This window comes from Pelophylax lessonae (assembly GCF_965119305.1).
Source record: "Pelophylax lessonae genome assembly, chromosome: 5".
In the NCBI taxonomy this organism is placed as follows: domain Eukaryota; kingdom Metazoa; phylum Chordata; class Amphibia; order Anura; family Ranidae; genus Pelophylax; species Pelophylax lessonae.
In genome coordinates this window covers 342,986,307-343,004,358 of record NC_138772.1, presented here as the reverse complement: position 1 = coordinate 343,004,358, position 18,052 = coordinate 342,986,307, and the positions used below count along the sequence as shown (strand labels likewise).

At 44.1% G+C, this 18,052-nt stretch overlaps 1 protein-coding gene across 1 annotated transcript in view; it reads left to right on the top strand.

Annotated features, from left to right (window-relative positions):
- Positions 1-18,052, top strand: part of NUP153 (nucleoporin 153) — a gene marked incomplete at its 3' end in the record, with an annotated part of 225,693 nt that overhangs the window by 171,534 nt on the left and 36,107 nt on the right. Inside the window, exons 18-19 of the mRNA XM_082258966.1 lie at positions 14,744-14,812; positions 15,610-16,335. Coding sequence (XP_082115092.1) covers positions 14,744-14,812; positions 15,610-16,335 — 795 coding nt within the window. The remainder of the gene's footprint in view (positions 1-14,743; positions 14,813-15,609; positions 16,336-18,052) is intronic.

The window sequence follows — 18,052 nt, the reverse complement described above, 5'->3', positions numbered from 1 at the left end:
AAAGTTGTGCATGCATACATACTTACTAATCCGTGTTCTGTTTTGCATTATTAATGTTATCCATATGCTATTTAGCTTAATTTTTTCCTCTGTTTTAGTGGGAGGTGATGATTTTTTTTAGTGGGAGGTGATGATTTTTTTATCAGGCAGTTCAATGCCCTTTAAAGGAAGGGTTATACCCATTCCTTCGTAGAAATTCTTTTTTTGCCTGCGGTCAAGCTTGTAATAGGGCACTATCCTTCCCTAATGCTCCCTCTCTACTGCTATAGTTCTGCTTTGAGTATGTAAATGATTGAATGTCCAAAGCCTGGCTACAGATTTTTCCTAAAGTAGAACTAAAGGAGAAAACTTTTAGATTATTTCTCTTGCATTCATTGAAGGGGACAGCTTCTTTCTTAGCACTACCTACGCTAGTAGGACACTAGGCAGAAAAATGCAACACCACCTAGCACAGTGCTATCTGGAATAAACACCCCCCCCCCCCTCTCTGCTATAAGCAGGACTGTTATTTCTGCCTAGTGATATTTCTGCCTTGTGATTAAAGTTTCATAAAACCCACGTGATTAACAACTTGTCAATAAATGCTGTCTTGCGGTTCATACTCCATCACTATGAGTTATATTAGTTGTCTGTATTCTGAAAAAAAAATACCTGAGCCCTACCATGGATGCCACGCTGTTCATTCGGCTTGTCCGCTAATTTAGGCCACTACATTGCAGCCTACTGGGGCCGTCTTTGGCACTCTTATTTTCCCCCTGAAGGGCATTTGCCTCTTCCTATAGTGTCTTCCACCCACATTTGGTGAGGGGCTAGGAGGTGGATGTGCTGGTGTTCAGCGTCTATGTTCTGGGCAGTACTGTCAGACAGGCGTGGGATTTTTCCATAACTCCAAGTAAGTGCCTTACTTTGGCAAGTGTTCCCAAGATCCCTCCTGTGGGTGCGTGCTGCATGCAGTGGGGCAATCCAGTACTTTAGGCTTCGTCTCACGACCCTATTGGGGGTAGGGAGGGAGGGCAGATAACTAGGATGATTCCTCTGTCACACAGGGAAAGTAGCTGGTGGCCTCGCTTTTTTTTTCTTTTTCTATGGTGCATAAAACATTACTGTTTGAGGATACTTCTGGGCTGCAAAGGAATTGGCTTTCCCCTCTTTGTGCTCGTAAGCGATTCATCTAGCTAAGGTTTTTCCTTACTCCACCTTATTTAATGCACTTATTTTACATGGATTGTGAACGTCCGAGGTCCCCCTTTGTGGTCCCGATGCGTTTTTTCAGTAAGTTATCATGTTGAGGATGCCTTTCCTTGTAGCGGTGCTGGAGGCCTGATGCTTTCAGAGAGCCAGTAATTTTACATGCTGGCTCTCTGCCTTGTACATTCCAGGTGTAGAAAATTTGCAGGCGCATTAACCTCAGTCATCTGACATTAGATCAGCAGGAGATTCTCTGCTCCCGGATGTGTTTTCATCTGATCTGTATGCGATGGGGCATCCCTAGATCTTTGGCATCCCCATCTCAGAGCGAGAAAAACCCCTGGTGGATGTAACGGACCCCTTGGTGGCGTTGTTGATGTAACGGACCCCTTGGTGGCCTTGTGGAGCCATCATTGCCTCAATTATGCCCTTACACCTTTTAAGCGTTTCCCTCGTTTGCTGCGGAGAATAGATGCTGAAAGGGATTCAGGTGGCTTGGGACCAGCCTCGTCAACCCTGATACTCCGACGTGATACAACTGATTGCGGACATGTCCTGGTAGCTGCCTATAAAGGAAGATCTTCGAGGGCCAATCTTCCAACCTGTTTTACTGTCATTGACTTGATGGCTTGGCTTTTGAAAGCCATGTTCTGGAAGACAGGATGTTGTTGAGTTCGGTGATTCTGTCCATGTTGAAGGCGTGCAATTCTTACTCCAAAGTTTTATCTTTGCAGTTTTAAGGATTACATCTCTTAGGCTCCGTTTCCACTATTGCGACTTGTAGTGCGACTTGACACATGTCAAGTCGCACAAGTCAAAACCCATTATTTTCAATTAGGCCCGTTCTAACTGCTGCAACTTGAGTCGCAGCGACTTGTAAAAAAGTTTTTGCACTACTTTTGGGCCGACTTCAGTGCGACTTGTCCCTCAGGTAGAAGGAAGTCTCACTGAAGTCCCCAGAAGTAGCTGCAAACAAGTTACACTACAAAGTCGCGCTAGAAGTAGCGCGACTTTGTAACCGCAATAGTGGAAACGTAGCCTTAATGTGAGGCTGTGAAATTGCAACCGCGTTCAAGAAGTTGGTGGCTCAGATTTTGGCCTTTTATTCAACAGGACGTTGATCAAAGCTTGCCTAGCATACTTTTAGGGGCCAGTTCTTTTCCCTTGCATTTCTTCAATGTCCTTTTGGCCACGCATTTCCTTTGGTCCTTTATCCCAGTGGTTTTGCATGTGGCTCCTCCGGTACGTTCTCTGTTGCTGTTATGGGACCTAAACTTCATTCTTTTTAGTTCTTCAGAAGCCTCCCTTTGAGAATATGTGGGATATTCTTCCTTGCTTACTATCTCCCAGAAGGTTGCCGCCTTTTGTCCTTTTGTTGCCGTCACTACACATGTTGTGTTGGAGCTGGTGATCTTGTCCTTTAAGTCCCCCTATTTGTTTCTTCACAGGGATAAGGTGGTATAAGGCAATTGTTCTGGATTGGGACATTGTTCTAGCTTTTTTATGTCTGCGCCCTTTGCATCTGAAGGAGATTGCGCTGCATGCTTCAGATGTGGTCCGGGAGGTTTGTGTGCCTGTCAGCTATAATTTCCTTTTTTGAAGGCCCACAGACAGGCCTGACAGCCTCCTCCTGCAACCATTTCTCTATTTGGGCTTATGCCAATAAGTATTGAGCCTCCTCTTTTCCCTGTTACGTCACATTCCACCAGGGTAATTAGTGCCTGTCTGATTTGTATGGCGACTACGTGGTCATCTGTGCATACCTTTTATCAAATTTTACAAAGTTGATGTGTTTTGCATCTTGAAATGCTGGTTGTGGCTGCAAGAATCCATATTTCCCCTTGGGGTTGAGTTTTTTTTTTTTTATTTGTTTTGTTTCCTTTATCTTTTTGTTTAACTTTTCACCCCACTGCTGCCATTCTAGCCTAAAAAAATTGCTGTATCCCAGCTGCCATAGCCTCCTGGGATATCTGCATGACATATCTCAGGAGTAGGTACTCAACAGCAGGTGGTGAAAAAATGGCGCCACGACCTCATGGGCGGGCTGCCTGAACCTCCAGGAGACAACTACTCTTAATGACTGAGGGGGACCAAATGTCCCCTCAGTACAGAACCTGGGCTATGAAAATGGAGTCATGGATTACAGCAGGACAATGCTGGATCCACTGGACAGGTATGTAAATGAAGAACAAGTGCTGCACAACAGGTAAGAGGGGATTCAAAATAAAAAATGCAGTGGAGAACTGACGTTCCTCCTTTAAATGCTGATCAGCTGTGCTCCCATTTAGGAAATGCTTTGAGCAATTTACTCTTTTTTTGAAGGTGAATGCCTGTGTGGTTCTCCCTTGGACAGATACATCAGGCCTTTTACCAGTAAAACTTTTACTACTGGGGTTTGGAGAAAGGTTCCTCTCTCTCCCAGTGCCAAGTCTGAGACTAAGTACTTTCGTTGGAAGACATGGCCCTGCAAACCAGTCAAAACTGGTTCAAAGACCTTTCTGAATAATGGGATGCCTCCACTTCCAAAGTGGTGGGGGAGAGGTTTGTTGGCTTTTTGGACCCTAAAAAAAAAAATCTGATGCCTTGAGATGCCTCCAGAGTATAGTTTCCAGGGGGTGAAAAAAATTGAGTTTCTCACTCCTGTCTTGGCAGGTGAACCTGCTTGCTGCTGTCCAGCAGATCTTGCTTGCCTTTAAGAGGTCATTACACCTGTATCAAAAGAACATTTTTAAGACTTCTTTTCATACCCGTTCCCAAGCTCAACAGAGAAGCCTATCCCTTTCTTCATCTGAACCGAACATGTTCATGCAGGTTCAAAAGTTCTACATGGGAGCTGTCAGGTTGATCATAGCATCCCTGCTTCACTGGGATTTTCTGGCCTCTATATACAGAAGGTGCAGGAAAGATCCTGGCATGCTTTAGTATCTGTAGCCGATGACTGCCATCCTTAGTTTGCAGTCTCCAGCTGGCTGCCTCCTCTTCCTTTGTCTGTTACACATGAATAGGGATGGCATCCATGGTGGTGATGGGTCCGAATTAGAGTTCTCGGCGCTCCTCTGGTAGGGTGAGTCCTTGGGGGTCCCTTTTTGTCTCTATCTCTCTCTATGCTGATAGCCCCCTGAGCCTTGGGGGGGGGGGGGATCCTTTAGTGGTGCCAAAAGATCGTTTTTGTTCTAAAAGGTCTTCCTTTCCGTATGGAGCCTCAGGGTCACATCTCCTCCACTGACCCCCTCATGGAGGTGGCAGGTTCCTCTTAACTCCAGCTTCCTATGGTTGCACAGATGGTGGTCCTGCAGTCCTTAGTGTCCCGGGTGGAAGTGGCGTCTGGGCAAAGGCCCAGAAGGAAGCGTCCCCTGCCTTTCCCTGCTCAGTCTCTCATCTAATTCTGAGCTTGATGCCGCCGTGGACACGGCCCGCCCAAGGGGGCTTAATATAACACCCCCAGATCAATCTGATTAGTGAGGATGATTCCTCCATGGTGGCAGCAGCGAATTAAAAAGAGCTGGTAGACGCACTTATCACTGCAGTGCGTAAAAATGGCAGATGTGGCTGATGTAGCCACGGACGTTGCTGTGTCGTTTGGTACACATAAGTCACCTCGCACTCCAAAGATGTTTCCTTATGTGCCTTATTTTGACAGGTTTTCCTATAACAAATGAGAACAACCAAAATTACTTTGTGGTCCCCAAATGTTTTGCTGTATGTTACCCTTTTGAAGAGTCCCGTTATGAAAAAGTGGACTAGTCCACCAGTGGTGGACCCCCCTGTTTCCAGGATGAACAAAGCTACCATGATCTCAGTAGAGGAATCCCTGTCCGTCAAGGACCCGGCTGACTAGAAAGCGGAGGCTGTGGCATGCAGCATGTTTACTACGGCTGGTTCGACATTGCGGCCAGTCTGTGTCAGCCCTGGTGTCTCAGACCCCAACTGAATGGGCCAAGCTTTTGTGGCAGGTCCTGGGGGGTGAGCAGGTCCCCACTGTTTATGTTGATTGAGTGGACCAGTTGGTCCGTGGGCTGCAGTATTTGTGATGCAGAAATTGTGTGTAGAGGGTAAAGGCTCGTGCTGGTCTGCACGACAAGGTAATGCAGGCCAGCCACAGAGCCCAGGGGTTTTTAATGTGCCACATATACTGAAAAAATATTTCTACACTTCCAAACAATATTTAAAACAATGGATACAAATTTTATTAGTTTTTGTTTACAAAATAATACCAGAGAAAGGGAAAGACATACATATACAGTACAAAGATATTATATTATATTCATTACACTCCAGGAAGCCCAATAATAGGGGCTGTACAAATAGAAAAGGAGCTGGAACTACGCGTTTCACAGAGAATGCTTCTTCGGGCTCCAGCAAGTTAAGAACATTAATTTTTCTGAGAAGTAAATAGTATATACATTCGTTTTCAGAAGATGTATATTCACATTATTCACAAACTTGAAAAGTATAGGTTTAAAATCAAAAATAATTCCAGGTTTATTACGTTCTATCTTATCAAGATAAGGAATATTATTTCTCTCTGTATGGCTAAAGATAATATTTTCTCCATTTGTGATGCAGCTTTGGATACAGCTCCTCTGCTGTCCAAACTGTTTCAGCGGTGATTAGGCACGTGCTATGGGTTAAGAATTGGTCAGCTACCAAGCCTCTAAGAAAGCTCTTGTTGATCTGCCCTTTCACGGCGATCGCCTGTTTGGGGCTACCAAACAGTGATGGATGACATCATTAAGGGTATCACTGGGGGGGGAAGTGTACCTTCCTGTCATAGTCCAGGAAAGAGAAGGAGTCTCGCCGCAGACTGGGGGCCCTCCTTCTCAGCACAAATTACTTTGTGCTTCTGGGTCGGAGAATAAGGGCAATAGATCTTTCAAATCTTCCCCGGGAGGTTCCAAGCATCCTTAGCCTCGTAAGCCTAGAGCTAGCTTCCCCGGACCTGCAGACAAGACCCCTTCAGCATGAAGGTCTGCCCTCGCCCATTATTGGGGTGGGGAACATCTTTGCTGTTTTCTGGCCTTGTGGACGTCCCTCGTGAGCATCAAAGGAATCCACAAAATTATTATTTTGGGGGTACCCGGAAATGGGGGAACGAAGCTTGTCCTTTTCAGGTTTTGTAGGTCCTAAGTCTCCTTGTGCGGGTTTAATTCCTGCAAAGGTTTAAGTGATGTCTGAACTACCTAAGCCCCCCCCCCCCATCTCTGTCCAGGGGAATTGATTTACCTAGGTCTGATTCTAATTCTGACCAAGGTGGCCCTTCCTCTGGACAAACTTCAGGAATCCACAGGCCGTGATTCACTGGCAGGTGTCATACAAATTGTTCTCTCTCCCATTTTGCATACAGGTTCTGAGTCTGGTGGTATCCACCTTAAAGACAGTTCTGTTTGCACAGTACTAAATGCAACTGCTTTAGCAGGTTCGGCTCCACAGGAGGATACTGAGGTTCGTGGCAAGATCACTGGTTCCTCCGGAAGACGCCGCAGGCATCCAAGGGCCATGGTAAGGCCAGGCTCATCCTCTGCTCAGGCTTCTTCCGAAATTCCTGAGAGGAATCAAGGGCACGAGGATCTTCCAATCAGTCTGGTGGCCATAAACGTCCCTTGGGGATTTCCTCTCAGAGAAGACCAGTTGGAGGAGAGGGAGGCGGACCTAATTTTACAGATAGGATTGGCAGCAAGGATGGGAAATGTCATTATAATGGGGGACTTTAATTATCCAGATATAGACTGGGCAGAAGGAACTGCACACTCAGCCAAGGCTCGGCAGTTCCTAAATGTTTTGCAGGACAATTTCATGGGTCAGATGGTGAATGCACCGACAAACAATGCGGTACTTGACCTACTCATTACCAACAATACAGACCTGCTCACGGATATAGAAATACAGGGCAACTTAGGAAACAGTGACCATAGGTCAATAGGTTTCAGTATTACAGTAATAGGAAGCACAAGGGTAATAAAAGGACACTGAATTTCAAAAGAGCCAATTTCCCAAAACTGCACTCTCTGCTAGAAAATATCAAATGGGATAGAACCCTGGGAACCAAGAAAACGGAGGAAAAATGGGAGTGCTTCAAGAGCATACTTAACAAGGGGATTGGCCAGTGCATTCCAAAGGGAAATAAATTTAAAAGAGCAAAACTAAACCCTGGGTGGCTAAACTCCAACATAAAAATGCATATTAGTGCTAAAGAAAGGGCCTTCAAAAAATACAAGACTGAGGGGTCATTGGCAGCATTTAAGCATTACAAAGAGTGCAATAAGAAATCTAAAGACGAAATCAGGGCGGCTAAAATAGAACACGAGAGACATATAGCGGAGGAGAGTAAAAAGAACCCCAAGAAATTCTTTAAGTATATAAACAGAAAGCGAGGCCAGAACACATTGGCCCCATAAAAGATGACAAAGGAAATATGGCCACTGAGGACAGAGAAAAGGTGGAAGTGTTAAATAATTTCTTCTCTTCGGTCTTCACAAAAGAATCGGGGGGCTACACGAACCCAGCTTGTAAGGCCGAACTAAACAACACACCTCAGGAAGTGCCGCCATGGCTAACAGAAGATAGACTTGGAACTAAACTAGAGAAACTTAACATAAATAAATCACCGGGACCGGATGGCTTGCACCCGAGGGTTCTTAAAGAGCTCAGCCAGGTGATTGCCAGACCATTATTCTTGATCTTTAAGGATAGTTTACAGACGGGTATGGTGCCAGCTGATTGGAAAAAAGCCAACGTGGTACCAATATTTAAAAAGGGGCCGAGATATATCCCGGGTAACTATAGGCCGGTCAGCCTAACATCTGTAGTCTGCAAGATTTTGGAGGGGAGGTTAAGGGACCACATACAAGACTTTAGTAATGAAAATGGTATTAGTAGTAATCAGCATGGATTCATGAAAAATCGTTCTTGCCAAACCAATCTATTAACCTTCTACGATGAAGTGAGCTGCCACCTAGATAAAGGAAAGCCTGTGGATGTGGTGTATCTGGACTTTGCAAAGGCCTTTGACACCGTTCCCCACAAACGCTTACTGTACAAACTAAGAATGGTAGGTATGGACCATGAGGTGAGTACCTGGATAGAGAACTGGCTCCAGGGGAGAGTCCAGAGGGTGGTGTTTAATGGGGAGTACTCGGATTGGGCGGGTGTGGAAAGTGGGGTCCCCCAGGGTTCTGTCCTGGGACCAATCCTGTTTAATGTATTCATAAATGATCTAGAGGGGATATCTAGTACAATCTCAGTATTTGCAGATGATATTAAACTAGGCATGCCAATATCTTCTATGCAGGATGTGGAAACCTTACAAGCGGACCTGAACAAAATAATGGGGTGGGCAACACTATGGTAGATGAGGTTTAATGTTGAAAAATGAAAGTAATGCACTTGGGGGCCAGAAACCAGAAAGCAAGCAACTCACTAGGGGGGGAACCTCTGGGTGAGTCTAGGATGGAAAAGGACCTGGGGGTACTGGTAGACAACAGGCTTGGCAGTGGCATGCAATGCCAAGCCGCTGCATGCAAATCCAACAGAATACTGGGATGTATAAAAAAGGGGATTCACTCCAGAAATAAAGAGATTATTCTCCCGCTCTACAAGACTCTGGTCCGGCCACATCTGGAGTATGCTGTCCAGTTCTGGGCACCGGAGGACATCAGCTTTAAGGAAAGACTACAAGCACTGAACTTATTCTCTCTGGAGAATAGACGATTGAGGGGGGATATGATATCGATGTACAAATACTGTACTGGCGACCCTAGCATAAGGAACAAACTATTCAGAGAAAGGAGATGCAATAAGACACGTGGCCACTCACTAAAACTGGAGGAAAAGCGGTTTAACCTTAAAGTGCGTAGGGGGTTCTTCACTGTAAGAGCGGTAAGGATGTGGAATTCTCTTCCACAAGCAGTCGTATCAGCAGGGAGCATTGATAGTTTCAAAAAACTATTAGATGGGCACCTTAAAGACCACAACATACAGGGGTATACAATGTACGGTTAACAGCAAACGCACATCATAGGTTGAACTGGATGGACGGATGTCTTTTTTCAACCTCATGAACTATGTAACTATGCTACATAGTTAGTCAAGTTGAAAAAAGACACAAGTCCATCGGGTTGAACCAAAGAAAACAAAAACAGTATTAAAAACCCAACCATACAATCACATATACACAATCCTATACCTGTTGTTGATCCAGAGGAAGGCAAAAATAAACCCCAGCAAAGCATGATCCAATTTGCTAACACGGGAGAAAAATTCCTTCCTGATCCCCCATGAGGCAATCTGATATTCCATGGATCAACTTTACCTAAAAACAATGTAATACCCATTTATATTATGTACACCTAGGAAAGAATCCAGACCTTTTTTTAAAGCAATCTAGTGAGCTAGCCAGAACCACCTCTGGAGGGAGTCTATTCCACATTTTCACAGCTCTTGCGGTGAAGAAACCTTTCCGTATTTGGAGACGAAATCTGTTTTCCTCTAGGTGTAAAGAGTGCCCCCTTGTCCTCTGTGTTGACCTTAAAGTGAACAACTCAACACCAAGTTCAATATATGGTCCCCTTATGTATTTATACATGTTGATCATATCCCCCCTTAATATCTCCTCTTCTCAAGAGAGAATAATTTCAGTTCCTCTAATCTTTTCTCATAGCTGAGGGTCCTACATGCCTCTTATCAGTTTGGTTGCCCTTCTCTGCACTTTCTCCAGTTCCCCGATATCCTTTTTTAAGAACTGGTGCCCAAAACTGAACTGCATATTCCAGATGAGGTCTTTCTAATGATTTGTACAGGGGCAAAATGATATCTCTCTCTCTGGAGTCCATGCCTCTGTTAATACAAGAAAGGACTTTGCTTGCTTTGGAAACAGCGGCTTGGCATTGCATGCTATTATTAAGCTTATGATCTACCAGAGCACCCAGATCCTTCTCCGCTATGGATTCCCCCAGTCTACTCCACCTAGTATGTATGATGCATGCATATTCTTGGCCCCCAAGTGCATAACTTAACATTTATCAACATTAAACCTCGTTTGCCACATAGTTGCCCAATGAAACAGTGCATTGAGGTCAGCTTGTAAGTTGGAGACATTCTGTAAAAAAAGTTATTCCACTGCCAAGCTTGGTGTCATCTGCAAAGACTGAAATGCTACTTTTAATCCCAGACCCTATATCATTTATAAAGATATTAAAAAGTAGGGGTCCCAACACTGAACCTTGGGGTACACCACTGATAACCTTAGACCATTCAGAATAGGAATCATTAACCACTACTCTCTGAATTCTATCTTTTAGACAATTTTCTATCCAATTACAAACTGATCTTTCCAAGCCAGTAGACTTTACCTTACACATTAGCTGTGTGTGGTGAACTGTGTTCAACGCTTTTGCAAAATCCAAGTATACTACATCCACAACAGTTGTCCCAAAGGCTGATCTACCATCCTGCTTTACAGTCACTGGTTTTAGTTTCTTAGTAATTGAAAGCCAGGTACTGAGGGATAGAGGTCTGTCTGGATCAGTGATCCATACTATGGTGAAAGCGAGGAAGTTGTCTTCCAGTAAGATATACCATCGTAATATGGAAAGCATACACATCTTGGTGTGAGTCGATTTGGTGCTCATCCTCGATCCTTTTCTGTGGCTTGGATCTTAACCTTTCTTCAACAGGGTGTTGATCAGAAGTTAGTCTTCAGTGCCATGAAGGGCCAGATGTCTGCCCTGGCAATCTTTTCAGTGACCCCGCCACGCACTCTTTTTAGTTCATACCTTCAGGGGTTTCGACATGTGGCTCCACCTGTACAGTCTTTTGCCGCCATGGGATTTAAATTTGGTACTTTCGGTCCTCCAGAAACCTCCATTTGAGAATATTCGGGAGATTCCCTTGCCTACGTTATCCCAGAAGGTGACATTCTTGGTGGCTATTACTTCGGCCCACAGGGTATCTGAATTAGCGGCATTATCTTGTTGCAGTCCCTATTTAGTGGTCCATAGGGATAAAGTGGTTCTTCGTCCCTGTCCATCATTCCTATAAATAAATGCTGCGCCTGGCATAAGCTCAAGTTTTACAATACAGAAAGCAGCTGACACACAATCTTGAATTCTTCTTCTGTGAGATGAGAGGCTGGGGAACTGGCGCCCTCTTGTGGTGGAATCCAAACAGGGAAGACCGCTCTAGGTGAGACTGGAATCAGGTGCTGGTCGGATCCGCAATCCAGGATAGCTTCAAACAACAAAAGGAATGACCGCACTTCCGATAAATTTCAAAAAAGGAGTGTCTTCCACATCAATCGAATTGGTAAGTACAGATACACACTGTGAGTGCAGGACAATCGGTGGACGCGTTTCACGACTGGATGTGTCGCTTATTAATGCCTGTTCTCAATGCCTTTCCGTCTCCTTCCAAACAGGAGAGGAGAGGGAAGTTTTTGCAGGCTTCATCTCTGTCCAGTTACCTTTGCTTAAAGGTAAGTGGACACGGAGTAGGGTTATTTCATTTTTTTAAATTTAAAAAAAAAATTTTTTTTTTTTTTTCCTCATCACCATGCCACAGCTAAAGGCCCCTTTCTCACGGGCTTTCTGAACAGGTCCGCCTGTCAGTTTTTCAGGCAGACCTGATCGGACCCTTCATTCTCCTCTATGGAGCAGTAATCTGCCGCCATCTGATCCTGTCTGCCAAAAACAGACGGATGGTGGTTCTATTTTCTATCCATCCCGTGGATCGGATCAGATGGCATCGGATGGAAAGAGACAGTCTGTTTCCATCCAATTGCGCTATAGAGGAGAGTGGGGTTCTATCCGTTTTATTAAATAAAGCTTGGTTGTTTAGAAAAAAAAAAAAAACTGGCTCCTAACTTTTTTAGCTGGCTCCTAGATTTCAGACAAATTTGTCAAGCCCTGGGTCAGGCAGACGGTGACTCAGGCCTATTCCATTAAAGGTCAGGTTCCACCTTTCCCTCTCATGGCACATTCTACTCGGACGGTGAGTTTGCAAGGCGGCCACTTGGTCGTCGGTGCATACCTTCGCAAAATTCTATAAGGTAGATACTTGGGCATCTGTGGATGCTTCTATTGACCGCAAAGTTTTGCAGACTGCTGTTTAGGAGGGGCTGTTCCTTCTTGAGGGGTGTTTTCTCTTTAAACTTTTATTTTTCAGATGGGGCTCCTGTGACCCACTTAAAGCGGAGTTCCAGCCACGAAAATGTTTTTTCAATAAAAATACCCCCGGGACAGTCAGGGCTAGTACATTCCACAATGGATAGCCTTTGTACTGTCCCGGGTCGCACTTGCCTTTTAGAAGAAATACTTACCTTGAAAATTTCTTCTCCAGCGCTGCCATCTCGGACGTGGGCAGCTGAAGCCAGCGCGTCCTCTTCTGCGTCCTCTTCCGTGTCCTCTTGTCCCAGAATGCGCATGCACCGGCCCCGCTCGTCCCTTCCGGTGCGGGTGCGTCATCCCTCCACAGCTTCTGGGCATGCCCAGAAGATGTATAGCAGAGAATGAGCGCCCGCACCGGAAGTGCCAGCGGGGCCGGTGCAGGCGCATTGATTCCTGGGAGCGATGACGTTCAGCTCCCAGGAATCAATGCAAAGAGGAAGTGACGGCCTGGGCCGTGGCCGCAGAGGGAGGAAGTGGAAGAAAGGTGAGTACATTTTTTATCAATAACAAGGTAAGTAAACAAAAAAAAAAAATCGTAACTATCCATTTCTTTTTCGGGTGACCAAAAGCAAGCGGATGTCCCAAAATCGATTATGTTGATTTTGTGGCCGGAACTCCGCTTCAAGGTTCCCTGGTTAAGGGCTCTTATGTTTTAGCCTTGGGTTATTTTTCCCACCCCTCATTTTTCTTTTGGCACTGCTTTTGGACGTCCCGGTATTGATTTATGTTGTGTACGTCGATGAACAAAAGAGAAAATGGGATTTTTGTACTTGATTGAACTGATTACAGAGCAGGAAAGGGCAGGGGTTATATAGCAGCCTAAGGATGACCCATGGACTTAGCCAGGTGTTTTTTGTTCTGCCAAGTCTTACTCCTGGAGGAGGAAATAAAACCCAGTAGTTATGATTTAGCGAGGGGTGTGTCCATCGATTAACTCAAAAATCTATTTTTTTCTATTATCTGGCATCTGTCCCAGATTTGCAGGGCTGCCTCCTGGTCGTCTTTTCTCACATTCTCTAGGTTTTGCCAGGTGGATGTTCAGGCCTAGGCTAATGCAAGATTTGTTTGCAATCTGCTCAAGATATGAAGCATGCACTAGGGGCGGTCCTAGCAAAGTTTTTTGCCAGTGTCCAGTCATCTGGTAGCCTGCATATAACCTATGGTCTGACTACAGCCCTTTGTCCTGTACTGTACTCCCAAGATTATAAAGCTGTAGTTAAGTCTTTGTATTAACCAAATAGTACATTATGACAGACCTACCTACAAACCAAGCCTTCCAGCCGCTGTGCTGTCACGGCTCTCGGTCTCTTCCATCTTCGCCCAGTCTATTTGGAATCATCAGCTGTTTGAATGGCCGGGCAGCGGTGACATCACTCCCGCACAAGCTCACAGAAGTCACATCGCTGCGGTATGCCGAGTGGGCTTTAAATGTGGTCTAGACTGTGCATGTGCTGCTCAGATAACATTACCCGCTGACAGCCAGGGGGAGATTTGACAGAAGAAACCTCTGCCTGTCAGCAGATTTTTATTCAGTTTATTGCCACTTTAAGGAATTTACAGGCAAGTAAAATATATTTTTTTGTACTTTCTGTGAAAATTGAGGGACACAGGTCCTACTTCTATGTCTTTATGGTGTTGCTACAAAACTGAGGTATGCTTGTAGTGGGAGGGGTTATTCTAAGCTCGCTTGTGCGTTTTTTGTTTTGCTGGTGTCCAATCCTCCTGAAGGTAGCAGTGTAATCCAAAGGTTTAAAGCTGAGCTCTGGTCGAAACAATATTGAGGTCTTGGCTATATACTAATAACTTAACTCTGTGTCTTACTCTTGTGACTACTGCTTATTCCCTGAAAACTATTATGTATGCATCCTCTGATGGTGTAAGTGCTGAACGTCCGCCGCTGAAAAGGACAGTCAGGGGTGGAGCACAGAGATCACAGCGAGTCACTTGCTGTGCAGCTCCTCTATTAATAAAATGTCTTGTGTTCTTTTCAAAGAATAAAAAGTGTTCTGTGACTGGACGTGGAGTTTGACACGTTCATGCACTCCAGTCTCTGAACGATTTATGTTCTTTTAAAATATTACAAGACATTTAAGGAATGGAGAAGCTGCAGAGCAAGCTGTGATCACTTTTCTCCAGCCTATACTTTCAGTTTTGACAGCGGAAGTTCAGAGTCTACATCACTGTCAGGAGGTGTATCCATCTAACCGTTTTCAGGAATGAAACCGCAGCTACAAGTAAACACATATCATTAAGAGGCAGGTTATTGGTACCCAGTTAATTCCCCAATATTGTTTCTGCCTGGAGTTCAGCTTTATATTCTTCCCCTTTAATGGACTACTTGTACAGTATTTGATCACCTCTCTAATTTTGTTTTTCTCCTATTTTGTTTTTTCAAGGTGTGTCAACTGCATCAGCAACTACATCTTTTCCAGCTTCTCTGCCCACTACCCAAGGGGAACCACAAGGTAGCTACTATTTTGTACGATAGGATATACCAGATAGAGAAGATTTTATTGTCCATGCAAAAAAATTCACAATGAAATTTCTAAAAAAAAAAGCAAAAAAACTCACATTATACACAAAAATATAAAAAGTACGTCACACGTAAAATTATTTCAAACCTCAAAAGCATTCCAATCTAAAAATAGGAAACCTATTATAGCAAACAACTCAAGTCTGCTTGACTAACTGATTCTATTTCTTTTCTATGTTTAAAGCCTTATTAGACCTTGGGTGAAAAGCTTTCACTGTTTGTCCTCCCCGTTTTATTTTTAAAATGTCTGCTGGACCGTAATAATTCAAATAAGTGGTGTCCAGGTCGGGACGGATCGCTCACTGTTTTCTCTGCTCTACATAGACAGCGTGACTGATAAATTGTCTGTGTAGATGAAATCTTACAGCCCACAATTTTCTGTACGGTGTATATTTTCTGCAGAGCGATGTTATCTGCTAGCATCCAGTTGGGATACCAGACTAAGAATACAATTCATAGTACACTCTCCATAGATGAACAATAGCAGGTCTCTAAAACCTTTAAACCACTCTTCCAAAGTATTCTCAAAGTATAAACATCGCTTTCTAAGGCCGCTTTCTCACGGGGCAGATCCGTTTGGCGGACTCTGCTAGCACGCTCCCCGGAGTGGGGTGGGAAGCAAATGAGCGGAAGTTCCACTTTTGGGTGGAACTCCGCTTTAAGGAGCAATACTTTTAAATTTTCTTACTGTATTTTCAGTTGAGAAACTTTTATTTTTCTTTTTATCAGGTTTTGGAAAGTCATCATTTTCGTCAGAATCAACATTTCCCCCTGTTAAGTTTGGACTGCCGTCTTCAAGCAACCCTGGAGAACAGAAATCAAGTTCCTCCACTGACTCCTCAAGTACAAATAAAGTTAGCTTTTCTTTCACATTTGGTCAAAATTCTAAGACCTTAGATGAGAAAAAAGACAAGGATTTCACATTTGGAACAACTACTGGCACTAGCAGCACTGTTTCCGCACCTTTTAAGTTTGGCTTTGCTAGTCCTGCTCCTGCAGAGAAGGATAGTGGTGTTAAGTTGACAACTGACTTTCAGTTTGGAACTGCTCCTTCCAAACCTGAGACTTCTAGTAATGCTAATTTACTTGGCCTTTCTGCTAAGGAAAAATCTGCAATCACACCATTTGTTTTAAAGGAGCCAGAAGAGAAAAAACCAGAGACTCCTGCGGTAGGTGGTTTCACATTTGGTAAACTAGATCAGAAGGAATCGGCTTCAGCTTTTGTTTTTGGCAAAAATGGAGAGAAAACTGAATCTACCCCAGCTGCAACCTCATTTGGTTCCAAAAGTGATGGAGAACAGCCAAATAATACATTTGTGTTTGGTAAACCTGAGGCAGGCAAGGCTGATTCAGCAACGCTTGGCTCATTTGCATTTGGTGCACCAAACCCGACGGAAAAGAAGGAAGCCGATCAGCCAACAAAACCAGTCTTTGGATTTGGTCCTTCTGCCACAGGTAGATCATTTTTGGTCATACTGTTCACCTGGGTTCTAAGCATTGATTCAGATAGTATCCGTGTCTGTTTTCGTCCATGTTCCCCAACTGGATTATTAATCTACTAACTAAAGTAGGAAATAATGGCCATTTTATTTGAATTTTTGAGAAGGTGTTTATACTTACCAGGTCTAGCATGCTGAGATACTAGTCATTACAATTTACATGTTACTGATCACCCTAAGGCTAATGATTGAGCCACAATAGCCCCATGTTACCATTGTGATCTTCATGTAATGCTAGCATAGGGCTGTTGTCGTTTGTTTTGCTAGCATGATAGTGCTATCAGACATGGTAAGGCTTCTAGGGCCAGTAATATCTCCCTCGTGGAAGCTAATGCAGGAAGCCTGTACAAACTCTTTTCTGATGGTTAGTGATTGAAACCAGGGCTGCAGCTGTGCTAGGCAAAGAACCGTAATCGCTGTTACAGCAATCATTGAAATGTGTATGTTAAATCAGGTGGGGTTCTCTTTTCTTTGAATATCTATAGAAAAAAACTGGGCATCTACAGTTTTTTATGATATTAGCATCTTTCTGTGTTCCACAAATGCAGCACATACATGCAGGCAAATTTAATACTTTAGCCAGGATGAAATGTAGAATGATGTGTGTGTATATATGTTACAACTAAAGATAGTGCTTAAAATTATTGGAGCACTCTGAAAAGAGGAAGGCCGCATACAGTTAAAGTCACTTCCTTCAAGGATCTATATTTGACAAAATGGTGCTTATTGAAATCCCCTGAGGCCTGAAGGCCCAATATGTACTATTTTGTAAAGTAATAGTGCGCACACAGACCCGGAATGGGCTCCATTGACTGACACATACCTGTCCTGCCCACAGCTGAGGACAGTACCCTGGAACTGGGAGCAGCAAGGCTTCTGTTGACCTAGCTGGTCATACGCTGTACGATTTTCAGCCAGTTCCTGATGAATCAGCCAAAACTTGCTTAGTGTGTGGCTCTGTCAGCTGCTTTCATTCCGACAGCCTTTGTTTTGAAAAATGGAAGGCGGCCCGTGAAACAGCTGAACAGTGTCTGCACCTGGTGCCGGCTACCAGAATAAAATTGGCACAATGGGAGATAGAGGGATCTGTTGGCAGAGACAAAGGAATATTAATCACCCTAACTTTATATAATGGTACAGTATATTGGCAGATTTATATCATTGAAGGTTTGTATAGATTGCAATAATTCTCATGTTTTGCTAGTATCTTGTATCTAGTAGAGTTGTGTTCTCTTAATATGATTATTGAGATTACTCAGTTGAGATTAGATTAGTGAATAGATTTTCTCCTTCGTTCATTGACGGACACAGCTCTTGATATTCATAACCATTGGGTTATAGTGCTCCTACAGGAGTAGGACACTAGGCAGAAAATTCTGGCTACACCCATGGGCAGTCCCTGAGGGTATACTCCTGGTCTCTGCTAAAGCCGCTCAGTTTTTTTTTCTGTCTTGTCAGGATTAGAGGTTGTAAACCCGTACAAAGTTTTTTTTTTTTTTTTTTTTTTCTCTTTGGTAACCTGTAAGAGAAACACATAATGAGCTAGTATGCATCGCATACTAGCTCAATATGCAATACTTACCTTAGAACGAGCCCCCGCCGTGCCGTCCGCTTACCTGTATGACGGGCGACATGTCCAGTCGCCCGTCTTCCGGGTTCGCGGCGTCCGGCCA